The sequence below is a fragment of the Somniosus microcephalus genome, chromosome 3 (assembly GCF_052327205.1).
Source record: "Somniosus microcephalus isolate GS21.2 chromosome 3, FLI_Smic_1.0, whole genome shotgun sequence".
Taxonomy (NCBI): domain Eukaryota; kingdom Metazoa; phylum Chordata; class Chondrichthyes; order Squaliformes; family Somniosidae; genus Somniosus; species Somniosus microcephalus.
The window spans coordinates 274,969,033-274,996,744 of record NC_140989.1 but is presented as its reverse complement, the minus strand read 5'-3'; the positions used below and the strand labels follow the sequence as shown (position 1 = coordinate 274,996,744).

General features: G+C 46.0%; 1 protein-coding gene across 1 annotated transcript in view; it reads left to right on the top strand.

The window, feature by feature from the left end:
• LOC147121973 (protein Niban 1-like) overlaps nt 1-25,512 on the top strand; it is a 190,864-nt gene extending 165,352 nt beyond the window's left edge. Inside the window, 7 exon segments of the mRNA XM_085982571.1 lie at nt 7,001-7,188; nt 9,519-9,680; nt 11,862-11,972; nt 13,737-13,844; nt 18,462-18,573; nt 23,102-24,539; nt 24,541-25,512. Of these exon segments, the coding sequence (XP_085838697.1) occupies nt 7,001-7,188; nt 9,519-9,680; nt 11,862-11,972; nt 13,737-13,844; nt 18,462-18,573; nt 23,102-24,539; nt 24,541-24,781 (2,360 nt within the window). The 3' untranslated portion in view covers nt 24,782-25,512.
• The last annotated feature ends 2,200 nt before the right edge of the window (nt 25,513-27,712 follow it).

Sequence of the window (27,712 nt, the reverse complement as noted above, 5' to 3'; positions counted from 1 at the left end):
CACCAAAATTGATCTAGCCCAGGTGTACTTGCAAATGGACGTAGAAGAAGCTTCGAAACATTACCTTACGATCAACACCCATAAAGGTCTCTATCAATACAACCGGCTGGTGTTTGGAGTAGCCTCGGCTCCGGCTATCTGGCAAAGGGCGATGGATCAGGTCCTGCAAGGGATTCCAGGGACCCAGTGTTATTTGGACGACATCTTGGTCATGGGCGAAAATGACGGTGATCACCTCGCTAACTTGGAGAAGGTGCTCGCCAGATTAAAGGAATATGGGCTACGAGCTAATCGCCACAAGTGCGAGTTTTTCCAGAAACAGATCTCGTATTGCGACCACGTCATCGATGAAGAGGGGTTACATAAGTCCCCTGACAAGATAGAGGCAGTAGTCAAGGCTCCAGCACCGGAAAGTGTGTCACAACTGAGGTCGTTCCTCGGGCTGGTAAACTATTACTACAAGTTCTTACCAAATTTGTCTACGGTATTACACCCGCTGAACACCCTACTGCAAACAGGGGTACCATGGAAGTGGGATGACGAACGTAGACGAGCTTTCCAGAAGTGTAAAGAATTGATCACATCAAAAGAGGTGTTGGCCCATTTCAACTCAGCACTACCAATTCGTTTGGCATGTGATGCATCACCCTACGGCATTGGAGCGGTGCTGTCGCACAAATTCCCAGACGGGTTGGAGAGGCCAGTAGCGTTTGCGTCTCGGTCACTAACCTCAGCCGAGCGCAACTATGCCCAGATTGACAGGGAGGCCCTCAGCTTAGTATGGGGAGTAAAAAAATTCAACCACTATCTGCATGGACAGAAGTTCACCTTGCTGACTGACCACCAACCACTTGTCTCCATCTTTAATCCTAAGAAGGGCGTGCCAGTAATGACTGCACAGCGGTTACAAAGATGGTCCCTGTTTCTAGGGGCGAATCAATATGAAATAGAATATAAAGGCACGAGACAGCATGGGAACGCTGATGGGCTATCGCGCCTGCCACTGCCTACGGTGGAGGAAGCACCAGCAGTGGACCCTATCGAGATATTTTATTCGTCGATAATTGAACGATTGCCAGTAACAAACGCGGATATAGAGAAGGAGACCCGCAATGATCCGACGCTGTCACGGGTATATGAATTGACGGTGAGGGGATGGCCAACACATGGCGACTCACTGTTGCCAGCATTCTCATCCAGAAGAGAACAGCTGTCAGTATGCCAGGGGACAGTGATGTGTGGATCCAGAGTGGTGATTCCACCCAAGTTAAGGGAGAGAGTGCTAAATGAGCTACATGAAGGTCATCTGGGGGGAGTGAAAATGAAAAGCCTAGCTAGGGCTTATGTGTGGTGGCCGGGAATCGATCAACAAATCGAAGACCTAACTAAGAGCTGCTTAGGATGCCAGAAGGTCCAAAATGCACCACCACATGCCCCTCTACACCCATGGGAGTGGCCCTCCTCTCCATGGCAACGGGTGCACATTGATTTCGCTGGTCCATTCATGGACTCAATGTTCTTAATAGCAGTGGATGCTCATTCAAAGTGGCCTGAGGTGATAAAGATGTCTTCAACCACTACAGAGAAAACGATTGCAGTCCTACGGACCATATTTGCCAGAAACGGGTTGCCAGAGCAGATCTGCTCTGATAATGGACCACAGTTTGTGTCCGACGAGTTCCAAAAATTCATGAAAAGGAATGGGGTAAGGCATTACACATCCACCCCGTATCATCCAGCCACCAATGGATTGGCTGAGAGGTTCGTACAAACCTTTAAGAAGGCGATAAAGGCCATGTGCGACGAGGAAATTCCACTACAGCATAAGATGGACAATTTCTTATTAGCCTACCGAAACGCGACACATGCAGTTACCAACCAGACCCCGGCCATGATGTTCTTTAACCGAAGGTTGAGATCTCGTCTGGACTTGCTCAGACCAAATGTGCGAAGAAATGTTGAGGACAAACAATTCCAGCACATCAACGAGAAGCCGACAAGGAGCTTCAATGTAGGGCCCGTGACTATCGAACAGAGAAGTGGCGACCCGGAACGATATGTACAAGGCAGGGGCCATTAATGTACACAGTGGATGTCGGGGAGAACATTGTGAGACGCCACGGCGATCAGATCTTAGCATCACAGGAATGCGTCAACCCCATGTCTCGAGTACCTGGGGATGAACCCGACATACCGGTAGTGTCTACTTCAGACCCAGTAGCAGTGGAACCCGATGAACTACCCGATGAAAGGGGGTCAGAATCGCCTCTGCACCAAGAACAAGAACCTCCGGAAAGGCGCTATCCCGAAAGGGTCAGGAAGCCGCCCCAAAGACTGAATCTATAAATGGACTTTTGTTATTGAATGTACATGTAAAAATGTAATTGTTATTTGAATATTAAGGGGGTATTATTAATCTAAAAAGGGAGGAATTGTAGTGTATGTGCTTTAAGTCAGAACTACTTTTTACAGCTCCTGTATACTGTAGTACCGGCAGTGACCACACCAGTATATAAGCTGTGCGCATGCCTCTGTACCCCAGTCTAGAGAGTACCCTCCTCCAGTAAAGACTTGTTATTTGTTTATGTACAGCATCCGTGTAATTATTTATCCACTGAACCACGGATCTAACAGAGGAGTGCAGCGAAGATTCACCAGGCTGATACCTGGGATGGCAGGAATGATGTATGAGGAGAGATTGTGTCGATTGGGCTTATACTCACTGGAGTTTAGAAGATTGAGAGGGGATCTCATCGAAACCTATAAAATTCTGTCAGGCCTGGACAGACTAGATGCAGCAAGGATGTTTCTGATGGCCGGGGAGTCCAGAACCAGGGGTCATAGTCTAAGGATAAGGGGTAAGCCATTTAGGACTGAAATGAGGAGGAATTTCTTCACCCAGAGAGTGGTGAACCTGTGGAATTCTCTGCCACAGAGGGCGGTGGAGGCCAGTTCATTAAGTATATTCAAGAAAGAGTTGGATATATTTCTTAAGGCTAAAGGGATCAAGGGATATGGGGAGAAGGCAGGGACAGGGTACTGAATTTGGATGATCAGCCATGATCTCATTGAATGGCGGAGCAGGCTCGAAGGGCCGAATGGCCTACTCCTGCTCCTATCTTCTATGTTTCTATGAACAAAGAAATGGCAGACCAATTAAATACATATTTTGGTTCTGTCTTCACAAAGGAGGACACAAATAACCTCCCAGAGATGTCGGGGAACATAGGGTCTGATGAAAGGGAGGAACTGAAAGAAATCAGTATTTGTAGGGAAATGGTGTTAGGGAAATTGATGGGATTGAAGGCTGATAAATCCCCAGGGCCTGATAATCTACATCCTAGGGTACTTAAGGAAGTGGCCCTAGAAATAGTAGATGCATTGCTGATCATCTTCCAACATTCGATGGAATCTGGAACAGTACCCATGGATTGGAGGGTAGCTAATGTTACCCCACTATTCAAAAAACGGGGAATTACAGACTGGTAAGCCTGACATCGGTAGTGGGGAAAATGCTAGAGTCCATTATAAAAGATGTAATAGCCGAGCACTTGGAAAACAGTGACAGGATCGGACAAAGTCAACATGGATTTACAAAAGGTAAATCGTGCTTGACTAATCTACTGGAATTTTTTGAGGATGTAACTGGTAAAATAGATAAGGGAGAACCAGTGGATGTGGTGTATTTGGACTTTCAAAAGGCTTTCAATAAGGTCCCGCATAAGAGATTAGCGTGTAAAGTTAAGGCACATGGGATTGGGGGCAAGTTATTGACTTGGATAGAGAACTGGTTGGCAGACAGAAAGCAAAGAGTTGGAATAAACGGCTCTTTTTCCGAGTGGCAGGCAGTGACTAGTAGGGTACCGCAGGGATCGGTCCTTGGACCCCAGCTATTCACAATATATATTAATGATCTAGACAAGGGAACTAGATGTAATATCTCCAAGTTTGCAGACGACACAAAGCTGGGTGGGCGTGTGTGCTGTGAGGAGGATGCCGAGAAACCCCAGGATGATTTGGACAGGTTGGGTGATTGGGCAGAAGCATGGCAGACGCAATAAAACGTGGATAAATGCGAGGTTATCCATTTTGGTGTCAAAAACAGGAAAGCAGATTATTATCTGAATGGCAATAGATTGGGAGAAGGGGAAGTGCAACGAGACCTGGGTGTCCTTGTGCACCAGTTGCTGAAGGTAAGCATGTAGGTGCAGCAGGCGGTTAAGAAGGCAAATGGTATGTTGGCATTCGTAGCAAGAGGGTTTGAGTACAGGAACAAGGATGTCTTGCTGCAGTTGTACAGGGCCTTGGTGAGACCACATCTTGAGTATTGTGTGCAGTTTTGGTCGCCATATCTGAGGAAGGATGTTCTTGCCATGGAGGGAGTTCAGCGAAGATTCACCAGGCTGATACCTGGGATGGCAGGAATGACGTATGAGGAGAGATTGGGTCGATTGGGCTTATACTCGCTGGAGTTTAGAAGAATGACAGGGGATCTCATTGAAACTTTTAAAATTCTGACAGGACTGGACAGACTAGATGCAGGGAGGATGGTCGGGGAGTCCAGAACCAGGGGTCACAGTCTAAGGATAAGGGGTAAGCCATTTAGGACAGAGATGAGGAGGAATTTCTTCACCCAGAGAGTGGTGAACCTGTGGAATTCTCTACCACAGAAGGCAGTAGAGGCCAATTCATTAAATATATTCACGAAGGAGTTGGATATATTTCTTAAGGCTAAAGGGATCAAGGGATATGGGGAGAAAGCAGGGACCGGGTACTGAATTTGGATGATCAGCCATGATCTCATTGAATGGCGGAGCAGGCTCGAGGGGCCGAATGGCCTACTCCTGCTCCTATTTTCTATGTTTCTATGTAACACAACTGTGATTTCACACAATCTACGTGTTCTTTTCAATGAAAAAAAGGGTCACCATCTTTCTGAACAAAACGGACAAAGACATTTTCAAACATGTTAAGAATTCGTGCAGAGTGTCATTTCAAGAGCTAAGAGTGCATACATGTCTACTTATATTAGTTATATACGTTTCAAATATAGGGATTCTCCTTTTTGACTTATTTTAATTCTGCCACCCATTTTAGAGTTTGCACAGAAGAGAGAAAATTTCCATCTTAGGTTTTGCATTTGTAGGAATGAATGGATCTGGAGTTCCCACTGGGTTTCGAAGTAGACCATGTCAACCATACGGTATTATCAATCATGTGCTTAGCAGGTGGGAATTGGATCCCAAACCCGTAAGAAAGAGAGAAGCCGTGAAACTGTTACCCCCAGACTCATTTCCTCTGCTGATTTTGTTTTCCTGCTGGTGAGGGTTCTGCTGGTGAGAGTTCTGCTGGTGAGGGTTCTGCTGGTGAGGGTTCTGCTGGTGAGGGTTCTGCTGGTGAGGGTTCTGCTGGTGAGGGTTCAGCTGGTGAGGGTTCTGCTAGTTAACGTACTGACTACCCGATCCACAGCTGTTATTTGCACTCACTTCCTCTGCCAGACTGTTACCTGGGATGGCAGGAATGACGTATGAGGAGAGATTGGGTCGATTGGGCTTGTACTCGCTGGAGTTTAGAAGAATGAGAGGGGATCTCATTGAAACTTATAAAATTCTAACAGGACTAGACAGACTAGATGCAGGAAGGATGTTCCCGATGGCGGGGAAGTCCAAAACCAGGGGTCACATTCTAAGTATAAGGGGTAAGCTTTTAGGACAGAGATGAGGAGTAATTTCTTTACCCAGAGAGTGGTGAACCTGTGGAATTCTCTACCACAAAAGGCAGTTGAGGCCAATTCATTAAATATATTCAAGAAGGAGTTAGATATATTTCTTAAGGCTAAAGGGATCGACGGATATGGGGAGAAAGCAGGGACAGGGTACTGAATTTGGATGATCAGCCATGATCTCATTAAATGGCGGAGCAGGCTCGAGGGGCCAAATGGCCTACTCCTGCTCCTATCTCCTATGTTTCTATGTTTGTCTAGCAGCTGTTTAATGTAATGAATTTTAGATCTAAAGCTCGCAACTCAACTCTATACCCACCATTCCTCACCTGACCCAGGCTAAGCTTTCATCACCCCTGCTCTCCTCCTGATCTAACTGATGTGCCATCAATAACTCAAAGACAAGGAGTTTAAAGGATTCAACTGAAGGCTTTTAATCACTAAGAACATTGCAGGTCTTTCCACATCGGGTTCGTCTGATAGAATGACTCATACAGCTCTTGAGACCTTTATATGACAAAAGACAGGGGCGTAGCCAATACGCACAATAGGAAAAAGGGGGCGGTACACACAATACAAAGCAGGTAAAACACAGGGGCTGATGAAGGCATATATTTCATCACACTAACTCTACACCCACACCTCTCACACCCCAACCCCACTCTGGGGCCAGCCCCCTCGTCATGCATCAGCAATGCTTTGGAATATCTATTAGCATTAAAATGATTGATTAGCATTATATGTTCTTCTTTTGCAAGAGTCTTGGACAAACTATTTCACTATTGTACATGTAACTTCATGGAACAGTAACCAAATCTAACTCGAGGTTAAATTCTTTACTTCACCGTAATGGTACACAGATATTTTACTGTTCATCTGGCTACTTAGCAATTTCAAAAGCAGTGAATAGTTGTAATTGTTAGTTTTTAAAATGACTGCTTTTAGGGCAGCTCGTGCCACAGGAACTGCTGTTCTATCACACTGCCCCATGGATTAGTCAACCACAAGTTTGCAGTCATGGTTGTCTGACTTGGAGGAAGTGCAGATGTTTGTGAAAAGAAAGGGGTGATCAGAGGGTGAGTAACTCTTCATTATTTCCCAGTGGCCAACTCAGGGGTGGCACTGGCAGACACCCGAGAGCGAGTCACTTGCTTTGTCTGCCTTATCACCCAAGAAAAAATGTGTGGCACGGGTCTAAAATGCAGGAGGAAATAAATTTACAAAGGGACAAAATAAAAACACGTGCAGTTACTGAATCTGAGTGAATCTTTGTTTCAGCGACAGTGACTGAAAAGGCTGACCAGGGTTGCCTTGAGAACATTCAACCCTACTTGGCTTCTATATTGGAGGAGTTGATGGGACTGATCAGTTCGGGATTCAGTGAAGTCCGTTCACTCTTTGAAACTGAGGTCAATGAATTAAGCGCAAAATGTCAGAATGCTGATGGTGCTGAAAAACTGAAGGAGGTAATGATACCATTTTAACATGAACCTGACCCCAATTCTTCCACCCTTAGGTTTCCATAGAAGGTCACTTGTAGTCCCATAGCACCAGCTGTATGACCCCTCCCCCCTCAGACACCTTTAGAATTCATTCCATAATATGTCCAAAGATGTGCAGGTTAGGTTGATTTGGCTATGATAAATTGACCCTTAGTGTTAGGGGATTAAATACGCGGGGTTACGGGGATAGGGTGGGATATGTGTCGGTGCAGGCTCGATGGGCCGAAATGGCCTCTAACTGCACTGTAGATTCTGTGATTCTGTGATGACTGGACTCGCCATCTGGCAGTTCAGCTGCATACAGAAGAAATTTGCTGAACTGTGGCTGGCAGATTGAAGTGTCGGGCAGCCATGTAGCACAGAGCCATGACCAGTGGGTTGTGATGTGAGACCTGATGCTGTCAATGATGAGCAGAATGTATGTGAACCATCTTGAGTTTATTTCCTCTGGGCTGAAAGATATTTTTAGCTTCCAATGTTTTTTCTCACGTGTTTTCTGCAAAAATTGCTTTCTGCGAATTTGAGTAACTGTAATCCACAGCAAAGGACAGACTCGGGTTTGAACTAGTCCAGACTGTTGGAATCAAACTTTCCTCTCTGAAATGCAGTCGGGGCGGCCTTAATCCATGGCTGGAATTCAACACTAAGTTGGCTATCTCATTCAGAGAGACCTGAAGGTTGGCTGGTGGGGGAATGGAACTGCTGTACTGAGGAGTATTCTTCAGAAACTGAGGTTAATACATACTGTTGAGGGCAGAGTCGAGGGAGCTACACTCTGCGTTTAACCTGTCACTTAGTTTTTGAGAGAGAGATTCTCAAATTATTGGAACTTTTTTTGCAGTGGATTTGTGCCCAAAATCTGAGGACCTTAATAGTTGTCGAAAGATAAAACGTACAGCCTAAATCCAGACTCAAAGATGAAAAGCCAGTCATAGAATCATATAATGGTTACAGCACTGAAGGAGGCCATTCGACCCGTCGAACCCGTGCCGGCTCTCTGCAAGAGCACTTCAGCTAGTCGCATTACCCCACCCTTTCCCCGTAGACCTGCAAAAAATTTTTCCTTCAGTGTTTGACCTCATGGGGGTAATTTTTACCACAAAAAGCAGGTGGATTGAGGTCGGGTGAGATGTTAAAATTTTAAAAATCTCAAACCCAACCCAAGCCCGCTTCCAACCTGCTCACTTCCGATTTTAACGGAGGTGGGACGAGGGTGGGGCAACCAACCCACTACCAGGAGACAGGTTGGCCATTTAAATATTATAATGAGGCTGTGAGCCTCATATTTAACCTGTCTTCAATGTTTAGCCCTGGCTGGCCGGGTTTCCTGGGCCGTGAAGAACCCTGGCAGCTAAAGGGCGGCAAGGACTGCTGCGTGGAAAAGGTAAGTGCCTTTACAGCATTGCTTGTGCACCAAGAGGAACCGGAGTGCTTCCTCCCAGCCCACCAAGCATACCTTCTCCCTCCACCCCCCCCCCCCGATCCAAAAACCAAAGTCAAAACTCCACAGTGTGCAGGGAGCCCGAACAAAACACCTCCCCTCTGCTCACAAAACCCGCCCCAGTCAAGATCAGGGCCACGGTGTCATGTAAATAGTCCAAATTTAAAATGATTTTGTTCAGTTTCATATATATACCTGCATAATAAAGTTGCTGTTAGAGATTTTAGTTCTTGTGCTTTCACAGGGTATATTATTGCAAGTTGGAGTTTGTTGAGCATGAACATTTAGTGAAGGGAACTCCCAACTTGTCATAGGAGTGGTCCTATTAAGAGGCTACTACTCTACTCAGAATTTGAAATGAATGGAAAATATTTCCACAGCTGAAGCGGCTCAGTTCTTGGTTCTCTCATCAATGGCCAAGCCTGGGGCTGCCTTTCTCTTTTGCTCATCTCCTTCAATTTCCCACTGGGTTTCAAGACAGAGCACCAGGTGGTAAGAAAATCTTTCATCTCAGGCATACAACAGCATTGTGAGCTGCAGGCTGGGCAGGGAAAGTAGATTGCCCAATCCCAGTGTGATTGTCTACAGGCTGTTCCCACCTCCTGGGTAGAAAAAGATGTATGGTGGAGGTATGTAGGAAAGGTCAAGAAATGTGGAGGAAATTTAGTCTGAAGGAACTTTCCAAAAAATATATTGCTTATTTGTCAATTTAGGGGACAAACAGTCAACATTCAAAGGATTACTAAGAAACTTTCTACAGAGTTATATCTCTATCATCAATAGTCTCAAATTAATTAAAACGCTTCCTGTTTAGTTACTAGTTTCTCACTTTGGTCTTATTTCTTTTGTTCAGTACCTGACTCAGCTGATGAACCTTCCTTTTAATGCTGTGAAGATGCAGCCTTGCTATAATAAAGTTAGCCCTCTTCAAGACCAGCTACAGGAGTTGAAGAACCGTTTCAAGTTCACCAATACACACTGGCTTATTCAAACAACTCAGAACTTCATGCAAGAGGTACGTGTTCTAGGGCATCTACCGGCACATCATCAAAGTTCCACAGGTTTCTGTAGCAATCTGCAAATGTTGTATCTGAGCCTGATGAAAAATGTTAACAATAATTCTCCTAATAGCTCAGCGTGTATATGCATTGTGTGACATAGCACTCAGCCACAGACACCAAGTGTCAGGGTTGGGGAGCCACGGGGCCGTATAAATACGAGGCCGTGCTCTCCGGGCGAGGTAGGGTCTGGACCCAAGTGCAGAAACCAGACAAGAGACAAATATACAGTACTTTGTTTGAACTTTACTAGATTTACACATAACCAGATTAACACAAGGGACACAGCAATATACATAAGAACTAGAGACAAGAGAACTAGAGACAAGTTACAAGACGGCTAGTCAAGATAGGAACTCCGGACAGCTTCCATGAGGAAGCCCACTTGTCTATACTGAGCTTGCGACAAGCTACCACAAGGAGCAACCGGCTTGCCGAGGCACAACTCCAGACAAGCTACCCCAAGGGTAATCGGCTTACCAATGCAAAGCTCAAGACAAGATCCCGACGGCTCCCACATAGCAACACACTAGTCCAAACAGCACCTTACCAAGACAAGCAGCTCAACAGAACAAGACTTAAATACATCTTAAATCCAGAGACCAGAACACAGACTTAGATACATAGCTCGAGAGAACTAGAACACAGATTTAGGTACATAGCTCGAGAGAACTAGAACACAGACTTAGATACATAACTCGAGAGAACTAGAACACAGACTTAGATACATAGCTCGAGAGAACTAGAACACAGACTTAGATACATAGCTCGAGAGAACTATGGCAGCCAGCTTGTGAAGGCAAGCTGCCATAGAGGAAAGGCTAGTCACACAGAGAACCTAGTCAAGACAAGGACCATTGTCAAGACTAACTCCCTGGTTCACCCTAGTGAGGACTGAGCACTGAGTGAAACAACAACAGAACTTATATACCAAGAAAACCAGGTGCCACCCATAAACAGCTAACAGGCTGATTAAAAACTAACACCAGAGAACGAGAAACAATTAACAAAAGAACAGTGAAGGTGCCGTCTAGAGGTTACAAAAAGGAACTGACTGGCACCCTCACACCAAGATGATCCTAGGATCAGTGCATGGTCTGCCATTTTAGCCAGGGTAACGTTAGGGGTTGTTTAGGTGTCCCTGTGCCATGGAATGGGACAAATCTGCCAATGGAGGCAGCAGGGATCACCAGAGTAATTATATGTGAAAATCTTAGATGATTTTTCCCTCCAGAACCCAGTGCTGCTGAGGTCAGCTGTAACATCCCTACTACTGCCCACATAAAATCAGCTAACACAGCACAGATCAAGGGAACCTTTTAGGAGACTTTTGAAAGCAGAGTGAGCGAGGTAGCATGACAAAGTGGATTTGGAAGACAGGGGCATAATGGCTAAAAGAGCAACCTCTGCTGATGGAGCAACCTAGGGTGAGCAGAACGGAAGTAAGGGATTGGGAAATATGGCTGAAGAAAATTACTCAAATATGGTGTTGTGAGGAGTTGAAAATAAAGATGAGGATCTTGAATTTGTTTTGCTGGGGCATAGGTTTCTGGGAAAGGATGAAGGTAATGAGTCCTTTTTGAAGGAGGGGATTTAAGTTGCAGAATTTTGGATTAGCTTGAGTTTATGAAAGATGGCGGTTGGGAGGCCAGCAAGGAGGGGATGTGAGAAATTGATGCTCAGGGTGATGATAGCATGAATGAGGGATTCAGCAGTGGAGGGTATCAATAAGACTGTAAGCAGATAATGTTTTGAAGGTAGCTCAGGGATGTAGAGTAGAAAGCTCAGCTTGGTGGAAAAGAATGTGAAGATTGCATACCTTTGAGCACAGCCTGAGTAAGCAACCAGGGATGTTGTTAGAAATGATGCCACGGGCAGACAGGTACTGGTAGGAGACAAAAGAAATGGCTTTGATTTTGCTAACATTGAGCTTAGGAAATTGAGACTCATTCTGCAATTTACACAATATCACCTGTCCTGCCTGGACTTAAAGTTTAATAGATATTATTTATTAATAAATGGTATTGTTTAACATATGGGTTGATTATATAATGATGAGCATTTTAAGTTAAACACATTTAAACTTTGGTTCCTAAGTCAATCTTACTGGTGTTAAAGCTACCATTTATTATCCTCAGCTGATGGACAATGCAGTCTACACATTTGAACAACTGTTGTCTGACTCGCTGAAGACCAATCCATCAAAAACTGTGACATCCATTGAAAAGGTTAAGCAACGAGTGTTAAAGGTAAGGAACTTATAAAATGTGTATCTCGTAGCTGCAGTAATACTAGAGATATTTACAAATTAAATCTAACTGCCGAGCTGGACTTTTACTTGTTAACGGTGGAGAAAGTAATTGAGTAAAGTATTTGTCCACTGACATGTTCCATGTTGCTACTTGTTAGATGGAGTAGGAATACAGGGAACACTCTCTGATTGGTGGGATGTGACAAGTGGTGTTCTCCGGGGATCTTTATTAGGGCATCACCATATATATCAATGACTTGGATGAAGGAATAGAGAGTTGTATATCCAAGTTGCAGAGGACACTAAATTAGGAGGCACAGTAACTTGTGTATACGGTAGCAAGAAATTACAAAGGGCCACAGACAATCTAAGTGAATGGGCAAAACAATGGCAGATGGAGTTCAATGTTGTTCAATGTGAGGTCATCCAGTTTGGATCTCAGAAAGACAAATCAAAGTATTTTGTTAATGGTCTGAGACTCGGAGCTGTGTAGGACCAAAGGGATTTAGGTATCCATGTACACAAATTACTAAAAGTTAGTGCACAGCTACAAAAAGTAATCAAAAATGATAATTGGCCTTTATCTCAGGGCGTTGGAATACAAAAGTGAGAAAGTGATGCTTCAGCACATATTGCCCTTGGAAGAGGTACAGTGCAGGTTCATACCAGGGCTTAAATTATTAGGACAGGTTGCATAAACTTGGTTTGTATACCCTTGAGTTTAGAAGGTTGAGGGGTGATCTAATCGAGGTATTTAAAAAGATAAATGGATTTGTTAGGGTAGATGCAGAAAAACTATCTGATCTAGTGGTGGAATCCAGAACAAGGTGGCATAATTGTAAAATTAAAACTGGGCTATTTAGGAGTGAAATCAGGAAGCACTTTTTCACACAGAGACCATTGGAAATCTGGAACTCTCTCCCCCAAAAGCTGGGTCAATTAAAAGTTTCAAGACTGAGAGCAATAGATTTTTGTTGGGTAAGGTTATCAAAGGATATAGAGCAAAGGAGGGTAATTCAGGTACAGAACAGCCATGATCTAATTGGAACAGGCTTGAGGGGCTGAATGGCTTACTCCTGTTCCTGTGTTCCGATGTTAATAGACGACATCATTTGCAGAGTAATCTCTATTTGAAGACATTTGAGTATGTAAATGGGGGCAGAGACATCTTGCACAGAATTTCCTGATATGTGGGCACGCAGGACGTTAAGTGCAAAGCACGTTCAGCAAGCCAGGCATCCAAAGTTACCAGGGAGTGAGTCAGGTGGCAGTTCATTTACAGGGCTAGTAGTGATAAAGGTATGTGGTTTTAGAGCATTTCTGGGCTTTCTTGGATATTTTCTTTTTTTTAGCCATTGGGTACTTAGGCACTCATGAGGCTTTGTGCCAGTTGTTCTAAATTATTAATATTTTTGTCCTTGTGATGATTACTGGTATGAATGAGTTTCCTGATGGGAATCGTTCTACCTGATGTGTCTGGAAGAAAAGGGAGGACCCACAGAGGGATGCCAGGCAGGCCAGGTGGCACAAGAGGCACTCTGTGCCCTTCCACCAGTAACTCCACACCCAGATCTGTAGTTGATTATAAGAATTCTTATATTCACTATTGATTATGTGTAAAATGGGGTTAGGCTTACCATATAGTGAAATTTTAGATCTTAACATTCTAACTGAACATCATTACTTTGCTTTTTAATTCTGCCTTGTGCATGGCACGTTTTGAGATTGCACGAAGATTTCAAACAACCGTTTTCTCTCCCAGCAATATGACCATGACAGCAGCACTGTAAGGAAGAAGTTGTTCCAAGAAGCCTTGGTGCAGATTACACTGCCGACACTGCAGAAAACATTGGCACCAAGTTATAAGCGCGTAAGTGACACATCGTCAGAGATTGCAATTGTTGTATTGCAGTTGTATTATAAACAATACAATCGAGTGTTAGGAAATGAAAAAGTCAATTTGCCAGACTCCACTCCCAGCACAGAGATTCACTCGATGGAAGCACAGATTGGAGAATTGGATACAGAGTTTGCCGCACCCAATTTTCAGTCCTCACGATTTCCTGGAATGGAAAATCCCCATCAAGCGAGGCTCGATACTGGAATCAGAGTGTTATAGGGTAAAGTGGACTCTGGAAAAATTTACCATTTTATGTCACAACACTCTATTCACTTCCCTAAAGCATCACCTGTAAAATGTTGAAATATTGGCCCCGACATGACACGGGATACCAGTGTACCAACATTTAACACAATTGTCTGAAATTCCTCACGTCGGTATTTTAGCAGAGCCATTATCCCATGGGTTAACTCCAGCACGCCAATGAGAGAGTGGAATTTCAGTCAAACATGTTCATATGTTAATATCCCACGGGCATAATTACAGGGCTCAGGAATGTTTCTTTCTAGTTCTGCTCACTTTTGTATATGTTTACCAATGTCACATTTATGTTACAGAACTGCTTCAAGTAAAAGCAGGTCTAGTAGCCTCGGTTCATGGTGCTGTGGAATCGGCCTGCTTTTTATTTCAGGGCAGGATCACCAATTTGAGACAAACAGCTGCACGTGAACAGTTGACTGAAAATCAGAATTCACATTTTTTTGTTTTTTTATTTCCCTTTCCCTGAAGACTGAGAAAGATTTGTCTGATTGGGGAGGGGGAGGAGAAGGGGGAGGAGAGGGAGAAGTGGGAGGAGAGGGAGAAGGGGGAGGAGAGGGAGAAGGAGGAGGGAGGAGAGGGAGGAGGAGGAAGAGGAGTGGGAGGAGGAGGAAGAGGAGGGGGGAGGAGGAGGGGAGGAGAGGGAGAGGAAGGAGGAGGAGGAGGGGGGAGGGGAGGAGGGGGAGGAGGAGGGGAGGTGGAGGAGGGGGAGAGGGGGAGGAGGAGGGGCTGGAGAGGGGGAGGAGAGGGGGAGGGGGAGGAGGGGGAGGGGGAGGAGAGGGAAGAGGGGGAGGGGAGGAGAGGGAAGGGGGAGGGGAGGAGAGGGAAGGGGGAGGGGGAGGAGAGGGAAGAGGGGGAGGGGAGGAGAGGGAAGAGGGGGAGGGGAGGAGGAGAGGGAGGAGAGGGGGAGGGGGAGGAGGAGAGGGAGGAGAGGGAAGAGGAGGAGGGGGAGGAGAGGGAGGAGGAGGAAGGGGAGGAGAGGGAGGAGGGGAGGAGAGGGAGGAGGAGGGGAGGAAAGGAAGGGGGGAGGAAAGGAAGGAGGGGAGGGGGGAGGGGGAGGAGAGGGAGGAGGAGGAGGGGTGGAGGGGGGAGGAGGGGGTGGAGAGAGGGGGGAGGAGGGGGTGGAGAGAGGGGGGAGGAGAGGGACGAGGACGGGGAGGAGGAGGGTGGCAGGAGGAGGGGGATGAGGGGGAGGAGGGAGGGGAGGGAGGAGGGGGAGGGGGAGGGAGGGGAAGGAGAGCGAGGGGGATGAGGAGGAGGGGGATGGGGAGGAGGGGGATGGGAGGAGAGCGAGAAGGGGAAGAATGAGGGGGAGGGAGGGGGAGGAGAGCGTGGAGGGGGAGGAGGGGGGGGAGGAGGAGAGGGAGGAGGAGGAGTAGGGGGAGAGGGAGGGGGAGGAGAGGGAGGAGGAGGGGAGGAGGAGGCGAGTAGGGGGAGGAGGAGGAGAGTAGGAGGAGGGGAGGAGAGGGAGGAGGGGGAGGAGAGGGAGGAGGAGAGGGAGGGAAGGAGGAGGAAGAGAGGGAGGGAGGAGGAGGGGGAGGAGAGAGGGAGGAGGAGGAGAGGGAGGAGAGGGAGGAGGAGGAGGAGAGGGAGGAGGGGTGGAGAGGGGGGAGGAGAGGGAGGAGGGGTGGAGAGGGGAAGGATCGGGTGGAGAGGGAGGGGGTGGAGAGGGAGGGGGTGGAGAGGGGGGAGGAGGGGTGGAGAGGGAGGGGGGAGGAGGGGGTGGAGTGGGAGGGGGACGAGGGGGTGGAGAGGGTGGGGGGAGGACGGGGGGAGGAGAGAGAGGGAGGAGAGGGAGGAGGGGTGGAGAGGGGGGAGGAGAGGGGGGTGGAGAGGGAGGGGTGGAGAGGAGGGAGGAGGAGGTGCAGAGGGGGAAGGAGGAGGTGCAGAGGGGGAAGGAGGGGGAGGAGGGGTGGAGAGGGGGGAGGAGGGGGTGGAGAGGGAGGGGGTGGAGAGGGAGGGGGGAGGAGGGGGTGGAGAGGGAGGGGGGTGGAGGGGGTGGAGAGGGAGGGGGAGGAGGGGGTGGAGAGGGTGGGGGGAGGAGGGGGTGGAGAGGGTGGGGGAGGAGGGGGTGGAGAGGGAGGAGAAGGAGGAGAGGGAGGAGGAGGTGGAGGAGGAGGGGGCAGGAGGAGGGGGATGAGGGGGAGGAGGGGGATGGGGAGGAGGAGGAGGAGGGGAAGGAGAGCGAGAAGGGGAGGAGGAGGGTGAGGAGAGGGGAGGAGAGCGAGGAGAGCATGGAGGGGGAGGCGGAGGAGGGGGGAGGAGGGGTGAGGTGAAGGAGCTGGAGGAGGGGGAGGAGAGCAAGGAGGGGGAGGAGGGGGAGGCGGAGGAGGGGGAGGAGGGGGGGAGGCGGAGGAGGGGAGGAGTGGGGGAGGAGAGCGAGGAGGGGGAGGGGGAGGAGAGCGAGCAGGAGGAGGAGGAGGGGGAGGAAAGAGGAGGGGGAGGAGAGCGAGGAGGGGGAGGAGAGAGAGGGGGGGAGGAGAGCGAGGAGGGGGAGGAGAGAGAGGGGGGGAGGAGAGCGAGGAGAGCGAGGAGGGGGAGTGCTTTGCTGACCTGAGCAGTGGACCAGTCTGCAGCTGGGGAGGGATAGCTGGAGGTAGTTTATATTGCTGTTCACTTGTGATCCTTGGCAGTGAATGTTAGCAGAATATTTGACGGTGAAGGGTACCCTCGTGGATTTCTTTTCACCCTCTGCAGCCATGGGGAACTGAGACAAATAGTAGCCATCAAGGGAAGGTGTTGAATAGAGGCCTGACTGGTGCTTCCTCATAGGGAGTGAGGGAAGGGAAATCAGACTACAGTCTCCAGAAGAAAAAAACCCAACTGAAATAGAACAGAGGGAAACGTATAAATTGGGAGTGGGGTATTGAGTTTGTGGAGTTGAAGGAAATCTGAGCTGGTACCAGACTTTATTGTTACATCTTCAATAAACCTGAGAATGCAAATAGTGCTTTAATCTTCAGTCTGCAAGCTTAAGCTCAGCTCTCTCTGTAAACTCCTTATGAATCAATGGGGGAGAAGGTGATTGTCGCCCCGTTTTGGGGCAGTAACATTTGAAAGCTGGGAAACTTAGCACCAGGTGCTAATGATTCCCAGCTTTCACAAAATTGGGTTTAGCACTCCAGGAAGGAAGTGGAGCGCTAAAGGACGCAGGCCTTTCGGGGTTGTAGTCCCGCCTCCATCGAGTTCTAGCCAACCCATGCGATTTTGACTTGATTGACTTTGTTGAGCCCGCCCAGCGGACTCAGCAGGCCAATTAAGGGCCACCCGGAAACAGGTGACGTCACAGATTGAAATTTCATCTGTCAAGACCTTTTAACAGATGAAATATCTGTACTCCAGGTTAATTCCTTCCTCTCAGGATGATTTAGAGATCTCCCCAGAACAGAAAGCAGAGGCTGCAGATTTTGACAGCTGGCGGCCATTCTGCTTTCTGTGCCGGTGAGATGAGGGACTCCCGAGACCTGAAGGAAGGAAGGCTGTAAAGGTTAGTAGAACTTCTTTAAACACTTTACACAGACCAAACACACTTACCTCTGCATTCATGCACCCATCACTCACCTGAACACCTGACATCTCGACCCCTCCAAGCCCTTCATCCCGACGGCCCGCCTTGCTAACTTGGCGTGGTTTGGAGCCATCGGGAATCACACATTTCAACAATTAAAATAGGGATTAGGCTAAAAACTGCCTGTTAACAATGGTTAACAGGCAGTTAATTGGCACTAATCCCCTTCCCGCCTCGGGGGGGCGGGTCTCAGTGCGGGGCGGGTACCCGCCTCCTTTGAAACTGACATGGAGGCGGGTTGGGTGCAGGATGGGGTCGGGACCCCCGATTTAAGGATTTTAAACCCCCACACGCCTCCAATCCTGACTCCATGACCCAACGAAAATCCAGCCCTAAGCATTCATACTTACTAGTCGAACAATCTCAAGGCCTGCAAGATTTCATTTTAAAAGTTTTTTTGAATTTCAGTAATTTTAGGACTTAAGAAGTGGTTGAGTTGATTCGCCCTCATTTTACTTTATAATATTGGCAGTAAGAATGTGAGGGAAGAAAATAGGGAAGGGACAATAATCAGCGCATTGCTCTGCAAATATGAAGAGGTTATGCACTCGACTCCTATATTCAAAGATCACATTCAAGCATCTAGAGGATTTTCTGAGCAATGGTCCATGTCTTGAGGGACATGCTGGCTTAATGGGTACAAACTTTGTATTAGAGCTGGTGAGACAAAGTGGAAGTCTGAATGGGGAAGGAGGGTAAATGTATAACATTTTGTTTGTTAGCAAAGAGCTGAGCATAAACTTCTTTTTCTCCTTGAACAGGAGCTTCAGAACTTTGAGCAATACATCTTTGCAGATTACACAAAACTCGTTCAAGTGGAGAATATATATGAAGAAATGTTACTTCAGACCATTCTCAGGGAAGTGGTCAAAGGTAAAGAGTGTTTTCATACGTGTCAACCTTAGAAAATGAGCCATAGCTTCAAAATAACTGGTACAGTTCTAAAAGGTTGACAGCTCAAAAGCAGTCCTGAATATAAGCTTATGACATAGCAAAACGATTACAATAAAACAGCAGTGGGATCTGGCCTTGTAATTTAACCCGTAGATATACCCAACATTCCTTCACTTTCATTAAAGAGAAAAAAAGATTCCGGCAGGTGTCCCTCTCGCCTGCTTAGGGCAGGTTAAGGTAGGTAGGAGAGGGTTTGACGCTGTGAATTGACTGTTAGGTAGTTATAAAGGATAGCTCATGTCTGATACTCAAGTACCATGCCAAGTTTCTCACTGAGATATCTTCACTACATTCCTCCCTCAGCCTCTGCATCGAGTGACTTCTCCTCCTCTGTGATTTCAACCTCGATCTCAACTCATCTTGCTCTCTCTCCTCTGAGTTCACTGCCTTCCTTTCCTCCCTAAATCTCTCCCTCCATATAAACTCCCCTACCCATATTCAAGGCCACCCTGTTGACCTTGCCATCTCACGTGGCATCGCTACTCCCATCGTGTCTATCACAGATAAGCCCATCTCTGATCACTTACTTGTATCGCTCTCCACCCATATCCGCCTTCCCCCTCCCAACCCCATCTCCTTCTGTGTCCACCCCTGGAAGAAACTCTCCCTCAAGTCGCTTACCAGTGCTCTTTCAAATTCCCAACTGTCTAGTCTTTGGCCCACCATTCACCACTGCGTTTCTGCAGCTATCGATTTCCTCAATCCCACCCTCTCCTCCACCATTGATGCTTTTGTCCCCATTAATCCATTACTCTCTCTCACCCTAGACATTCCCACTGGTATGGCCCTCATCTCCGCTCCCTTAAGTCCAAGGGACGCAGACTTGAATGTCTATGGCAGACAACTGGCTTAACCATCATTGCCTGATCTGGCTGGATCACATAAAGCATTACTGGGTCCGGCTCTCCTTTCCCAAAACTGCTCGCTATTCATGGACCATCCTGGAATGCGAAGATAACCCCCAGCTTCTCTTCACCACAAACCATCTTCTTAAATCACCCTCCCGCACTTCCTCCACCCTCAGCTCCAACAACAAGTGCGAGGAGCTAACGGACTTTTTCATCTCAAAGATTGAAACCATCCACTCAGCTGCCTCTGCCACTTCCCTCCCGACCCCTAGCCCATCGGGCCAAACTTCCCCTAATGTTCCCCGCTGTCATAGCCCTGAACTTACATCTTTCTCTAGATTCTGTCCCATTTACCATCATGCTCTCTCCGAGCTCATCTTGTCCATGAGACCCACCTCCTGCTACCTTGACCCTATTCCCACCAAACTGCTGACCACCCAACTTCCCTGCCTGGCCCCCATGTTAGCTGATATTGTTAACGGTTCTCTTTGATCAGGTACTCTCCCACTCCCCTTCAAATCTGCTGTAATCACTGCATCTTCAAAAAATCCACCCTTGGCCCTCCATCTTTGCAAACTACCGCCCCATCTCCAACCTCCCTTTCCTCTCCAAAGTCCTTGAACATGTTGTCGCCTCCCAAATTCGTTCCCATCATTCCATGTTTGATTCCCTTCAATTAGGTTTACACCTCCACACAATACAGAAACGGCTCTCATCAAAGTCACAAATTAAATTCGGTATGACTGTGACCATGGTAAACTATCCCTCCTCATCCTTCTCGACTTACCTGCAGCCTACGACACAGCTGACCACACCATCCCTTCCAATGCCTCTCCTCTATGTCATCCAGCTGGGTGGGACTGCCCTTGCTTGGTTCCATTCTTATCTATCTAATCGTAGACAGAGAATCACCTGAAATGTCTTCTCTTCTTGCTCCCGCACCATTACCTCTGAGACCCCCAAGGATCTCTCCTTGGCCTCCTTCTATTTCTCATCTACATGCTGCCCCTTGATGACATCATCCAAAAACACGTCAGGTTCCACATATATGCTGATGACACTCAGCTCTATCTCACCACCACCTCTCTTGACCCCTCCACTGTCTCTAATTTGCCACACTGCTTGTCCGACATCCAGTATTGGATGAGCAGAAATTTCCTCCTACTAAATATTGGGAAGACCAAAGCCATTGCCTTTGGTCCCCACCACAAGCTCCTTCCCCTGGCCACTGACTCCCTCTCTCTCCCCAGCAACTACCTGAAGCTGAGCCAGACTGTTCGCAAACTTGGTGTTGTATTTGACCCTGAGATGAGTTTCTGACCACATATCTGCTCCATCACCAAGACCACCTACTTCCACCTCTGACTCCACCCCTGCCTCAGTTCATCTGCTGCTGAAACCCTCATCCTTGCCTTTGTTACCTCTAGACTTGACTATTCCAATGCACTCCTGTCCGGCCTCCCATCTTCTACCTTACATAAACCTGTGCTCATCCAAAACTCTGCTGCCCGGATCTTAACTTGCACCAAGTCCCGTTCATCCATCACCCTTGTGCTCGCTGACCTACATTGGCTCCCGGTCCGGCAAAGCCTCAATTTTTAAATTCTCCTCCTTGTTTTCAAATCCCTCCATGGCCTCGCCCCTCCCTATCTCTGTAACCTCCTCCAGCCCTACAAGCCTTTGAGATCTCTATGCTCCTCCAATTCTGCTACCTTTCGCATCCCCAATTTTAATCGCTCTACCATTGGCGGCCGTTCTTTCAGCTGCCTTGGCTCTAAGCTCTGGAATTCACTCCATAAACCTCTTCTTTGTTGTTGTTGATTTTGTGCCATTATTAAAGTGTGTCCTTAAGTAGAGGACTTGGCAGCTGCACCCAACGATGAGAGCAGGGCACAGCAAGGAGACACAAAAGAAGAGCATACAATTTCATTGAGACTCTCCAACCTCTCTTTCCTCCCACAAACCTTGAACGCGTTGTTGCCTCCCAAATCCCTGCCCATCTTTCCCGCAACACCATATTTGAATCTCTCCAATCAGGTTTCCGCTCCTCCTACAGTACTGAAACGGACATAATTGAAGTCACAAATGACATCTTCTGTGACTCTGACTATGGTGCATTAGCTCATCTCATCCTTCTTAATCTCTCTGTAGCTTTTTGTACATTCAAACACACTATCCTCCCCCAATGCCTCTCCTCTAATGTCCAGCACAGTGAAACTGCCATCCCTTGATCCCACTCTTACCCCTGCCGTCCCCCAAGGATCTATCTTTGGTCATCTCCTCTTCCTCAGTTGCCCCTTGGCGACATAATCTGAAGACATGGGGTCAGCTTCTACATGTACGCTGGTGACACCTAGCACTACCTCTCCAGCAATCCTCTCGACCTCTCCACTGATTGTGTTGTTGACTGCTTTCACCAGTTTTCTCCAGTTAAACATTGGGAAGACGGAAGCCATTGTCTTCAGCTCCCGCTGTCACGCTCGATACACTTGCTACCAATTCCATCCCCCTGCCCGGCCGTTGTCTCAGGCCGAACCAGACTGCTCGCACATTTGGCACCCTATTCGACCCCGAGCAGAGCTTCTGACCCCCATACCATTACAATGACCACCTACTTCCATTTCCATCACCTGTCTCCGTCCCTCCCTCGGCTCACCTGCTTCTAAAACCTTCATTTATGCCTTTGTCACCTTCAGAATCGACTATTCCAATGCTCTCCCGGCTGGGCTCCCAACCTCCACTGTTTGTAAACTTCAGCTCACCCAAAGCTCTAGTGTCCATATCATAAGCACCAAGTCTTGTTCACCCATCAGCCCTATCTTTGCTGAGCTTCATTGGCTCCCAGTCGCCAATACCTCTAATTTAAAATTCTCATCCTCTTCATGGCCTCACCCCTCCCTATCTTTGTAACCTTCTCCAGCCCGACAATTTCCAGAACTCTCCATTCCTCCGACTCTGGCCTCTTGAGCATCCACCCCCACCCCCCCCCCCCCCTTCGTCCCACCATTGGCAATCATGCCTTCAGTTCTCCTGGCCCCACACTCAGGAATTCCCTTTCTATACTCCGCCTCCTTTAAGACACTCTTTAAAACCCACCTCTTTGACCGAGCTTTTAGTTAACCCTGCTACAGGAAACTTTTTTTTATCCGGGACCGACGTGGTGCCGGTTCATCAAAAATTCCGGATATCCGAAAGCTATAGTAAAAGATACGGAGACCTGAGAGCTCCATATAAAGCAACAAACCCTGTTGCTTAGCAACAGGTTCAGAACAATGGCCACAAGTTCCAAGTGTCTCTGTAGCTTAGCAACAGCTGCAGCCACACCCTTGCACAGCAACAGATGGAGGAAGGCAAGTACAATATGAAGTAAAACTTACCTGCACCTACTCCTGAATTTTGCCGGTTAACCGAGATTTCCGGTTATTTAGGTGCCGGTAAATCAAAAGTTTCCTGTAATTTCTTCTTCTTTGGTTCGGCATCCATTTTTGGTCTGATTACGCCACTGTGAAATTTTTAATAGAGATGTTGCATTTCTGTAAAGTAAGCTGCATTGTTTTAATTTATTTCCATTTGAAAAACAAATTGTTTTTTCTTGATAGTGGTGAAAGAGGCTGCTATTTTGAAGAAACACAATCTATTTGAAGACAACATCGCTTATACTAGTGACAGTGATAGCAACCTCACTGATAAAAATGAAGGAAAGACACCACCAGATTCTCAATCAAGGAGCCCTGCTAAAACATCATTCGAAGGGTCACATGCTGAGGGATTAGAAGCTGGAGAAAAAGTGACTTCAGAGATTTCTACTCCTACATCAGATCCTTTACTGAATGAGAAACGAGAATGTGAACGCTCATCAGTCTCTCAGGAGGAATCTGGTGATGAAATTCTTCATACTACATTTGATTCCAAACCGAATGGAGAAGTGATAACCCAAATAGATACCAGCGCAATGCAGGAAACTAGTTCAGCCACAGTTGCTTATCAGGAAGCTGATAAAGCAGTCAAATTAGATAACAAAAACAGTAATGAGAATGTACCAAGAAATGAATGTCAGAACAGACAAGAAGCTGAAAAACAGAAAGAAAGGATAACTCCTCCAGCTCCTGATAGTTTAAAAGAAATACATGATCTGTTAACAGTGGCAATAGTGCCAGTTGAAGAGAGTCCTGAGAATCAGGAAGCTTTGCTGTCCAAAACAAATGATGAAAGCCACATTGAAGAGCACAAGGAATCTAGTCCAAAAGTGGATGAACATTTGAAGGACCTAGATGAAACAAAAGAAGAAGATGTGTCATCAGCCATTGAACTTGTGGAAGGTCAGAGTGAGGAAAATAAGGAACTTAAAGTAGAAAACTTGACGGCACCAGTTGATGAACTTGTGGAAGGACAGCATGAGGAAGATAATGAACCCAAAGGCTTATCAACAACAGTTGAACTTGTGGAAGGACCGCATGAGGAAGATAATGAACCCAAAGGCTTATCAACAACAGTTGAACTTGTGGAAGGACAGCATGAGGAAGATAATGAACCCAAAGGCTTATCAACAACAGTTGATGAACTTGTGGAAGGACAGCATGAGGAAGATAATGAACCCAAAGGCTTATCAACAACAGTTGAACTTGTGGAAGGACAGCATGAGGAAGATAATGAACCCAAAGGCTTATCAACAACAGTTGATGAACTTGTGGAAGGACAGCATGAGGAAGATAATGAACCCAAAGGCTTACCATCAGCAGTTGATGAACTTGTGGAAGGACAGCATGAGGAAGATAATGAACCCAAAGGCTTACCATCAGCAGTTGATGAACTTGTGGAAGGACAGCATGAGGAAGATAATGAACCCAAAGGCTTACCATCAGCAGTTGATGAACTTGTGGAAGGACAGCATGAGGAAGATAATGAACCCAAAGTCTTACCATCAACCGTTGATGAACTTGTGGAAGGCCAGGGTGAGGAAGACAAGGAATCGGAAGAAGACTTGCCAACAACAGTTAATGAACTTGTGGAAGGTCAGGATGAGAAGGCTGCAGAACCTAAAAGAGAAGACTCCATTAAAAATGAATGAATGTTTGGAAAATGAGCCTTGCATTGACATCACTGAGTCTAATGCTGTTTCTGGGAGTACTCCAATGTTGCGCAAAGAGGAAGTTCAAGAAATGCGTACTATACACACAACAGACACTGAAATACTAATTGATTTTTCTGAAAAGGAGAAGGAACAAAAGACACTGAACCAAGATGAAGCTAAGGAAGATGACAAGAATTCTCAGATGTAGATGGTCATTGATGCAGAAGCACAGGTGAAGGAATTGACTATGTATCAAAATAGTGAGCATCCCATCATTGCAGAAAATGAATCCATTCTATCACCAGAAACTGAAGTATAGCAACTTAAAGCTCACCCTCCATAAAAACAATTGTAATGTGAGGTGTCTAAGAACCCAAAAGCCCTGCTTCCACGTGATCTGAGATCTTTACTGAGAGCTCTTATAATAATCAATGCTTTCCAGATTATACTGGGCAGCACCTCCTATTCTTGACTTAAATTTGCGATATCCTTTTGAAGTAACAAGGGAAGAGGTCTGTGCTTGATTTTATTTTATTTTTAATTGTCCTTTTCTTCACATAAGATTCAAGTGGCCAAGCAGAGATAGGGGTTAAATGGACTGGAGAAAACAAATCAGTGCCCACATTCAAGTGACCCAAACAATCATTGAAGAGAGTGTGAAAAAAGGAGATTGAGTTAAATAGAATGAAACAGCTTATAGCACATAAGAGATGGCTATTATCAACATTCAAAGGAACTACAGAAGGTTTAAAGCCAGTAACTTTCTTCTTGATATCAGAATATGGAATGGCAACAAAAAAAATCTACACAATATATTCCATTTTCAAGTCTTCATTGAAGTATCGGACTTTCTCTACAAAAGATTGACATTGCGACCTGTTGTAATTTAGTTTCTTGCTGTAGCTTTCTCTTTTTAATATATACAGATAAATACTGGAATCTTGTCTGCTTTGCACATGCGGTCAACACTTGGAATCTTGCTGTAGAATTATTTCTATTACTCTGTTTATGACATAGAATTTATACTTTAATTCAGTATGGCTTTAGCCATGAATTAAAACCAGTAATGTAACCATTTAGTAGAGTGCAGTCTAGAGTACCAAAAACTCATCTCGAAGTCAGGGCTTCATGCCGATATAATCCAAAACTTATATAACTTGCTGCTCAAAATAAGTGTAGCATTAAGCCTTGCTGTTATCTGTTGACAGATTCTATTAACGGAATTAGTGTCAATGGTTGTGTGACCTCACCTTGCTAACACTCTAGCAGCTTAAAATGATACAGGCCTGTGTGGTTGCTTTATAACTCAGAGTCTGACAATCTCACAGTTATCCTGCTGTAAGGCCTGGTGTAAACAGAGCAACTGTAATACTTAAGGCAAGCTGCAGCAGTCACTTTGGGTACTAATTAAAGCAGAACTAATAACATAAAGCAGGATGCTTTTGATCCAGCCTAAAATATAACTGCTCAGTAGTCATTTCTTTCAAACTTTAATATTAGTGTCCATAGCTGAAGTTTTAATGGGTAATTCAGGGTAACAGTTATGCATTTCTAAACAAAAGCTGTTCAACTACCTAAACGGAAACTGTAAAGACCACCATACAGTCATCATTACAATAAAGGGAACAAATTGGGCATTTCCATTTACCTTTCAAGAGGAGAGATAGGACGGTAAGTTAGGACATGGGATTGTCCCATGCAGTGAGTTCAAAATCCTGTTGCCAGGAAGACTTGGAGAGTAAAGATCAAACAGGAGATGGGAAGATCGGTCTTTATTTCAGGGGGTGGGGGGGTAATCAATCCATGTCACTCTCCTAAGCTTGAGAGGCATTTCTAGAGACATGTGAGTTGGTGATTTCTCGGCAATATTGGGCAGTGTGTTGCGGGGGAATTTAAAAGAGGAAAGTGGAGAATAGATTTTAAATGGAAGAGAAAAACAAAATAAATAGCACAGATCACACTATTGTGTCTAAGCGGAGAGCACTAAATGACTAGAAGGAATGCTGAAACTACAACTGTCACATTATTTAATCTGTTACATTGGACTAGCCTATCACAATAAAAAAAAAGCTTGTATTGATTTGCACTGCTACAATGCACCCATCAGTGTGTTTATTTCATATTCCATAGTGAAATGTCTTGCAAAAAAATGCTGCCTTTAGTTAATAACTAGAAAAGAGTGCCTGTTGCTAGTAGGACTAAGGCTGTAGGATCTTCCAAGTTTGATCAGTGGAATACAAGAGGATTTAATTTTCAGATAGTGGGAACATATTTTTCAAAAGTATACCAATGGTCAAAAAGTTTACAGAACATAACGAGACTGAAAACTTTGTAAGTTGCCTTCCCCCTCTTTCAATCCACCTTTATCAAATATTGTATACATTTTTCTTCTTTCATCTCGAAGTAGAAGATTCCACAAGAGTTCTAATGTGAGGTGACACTTGAATGAGTGGACCCAACTGGGTGCTCCACAGCTGATGTGGCACTTAAACAATAAATAGACCCGATTCAAATGTGTATTTGGTTCAGTGAATTGTTAAATATAATCTCACATTAACACTGTTTTCAAAATGAGTAGCTAACTTTAGTTATTTTACAAATAATTTAATACACCCCTACTTTACTCTTATACCTGGTATTGTAGAAGATTGTGGCAGTGTTGGGTGGTGATTCAGTTCAGTTGGCTCGTGGAGTTGGGTCCATTTGGTTGCGAGCCTCTTTGTTTTATTCTTGGGTCATTTTTTTCCAACTGTAAAATATCTTTACATTTTATAATTTGCTCAGGCACAGCCTCACAATGAGTGAGGTCTGTGTTCACTTTACTAAGGATGGCTTTTATTCAATCACTGACCTGTGCTAAGTTGCCTCATTTCTTATGAAGAAAGGTTGAGCAGGTTGGGCCTATACTCATTGGAGTGTAGAAGAATGAGAGGTGATCTTATTGAAACATATAACATATAAGATTCTGAGGGGGCTTGACAGGGTAGATACAGGGAGGATTTTTCCCCTCGTGGGAGAATCTAGAATTAGGGGGCATAGTTTCAGAATAAGGGCTCGCCCATTTAAAATGGAGATGAGAAGGAATTTCTTCTCTCAGAGGGTGGCGAATCTTTGGAATTCTCTACCCCAGAGAGCTGTG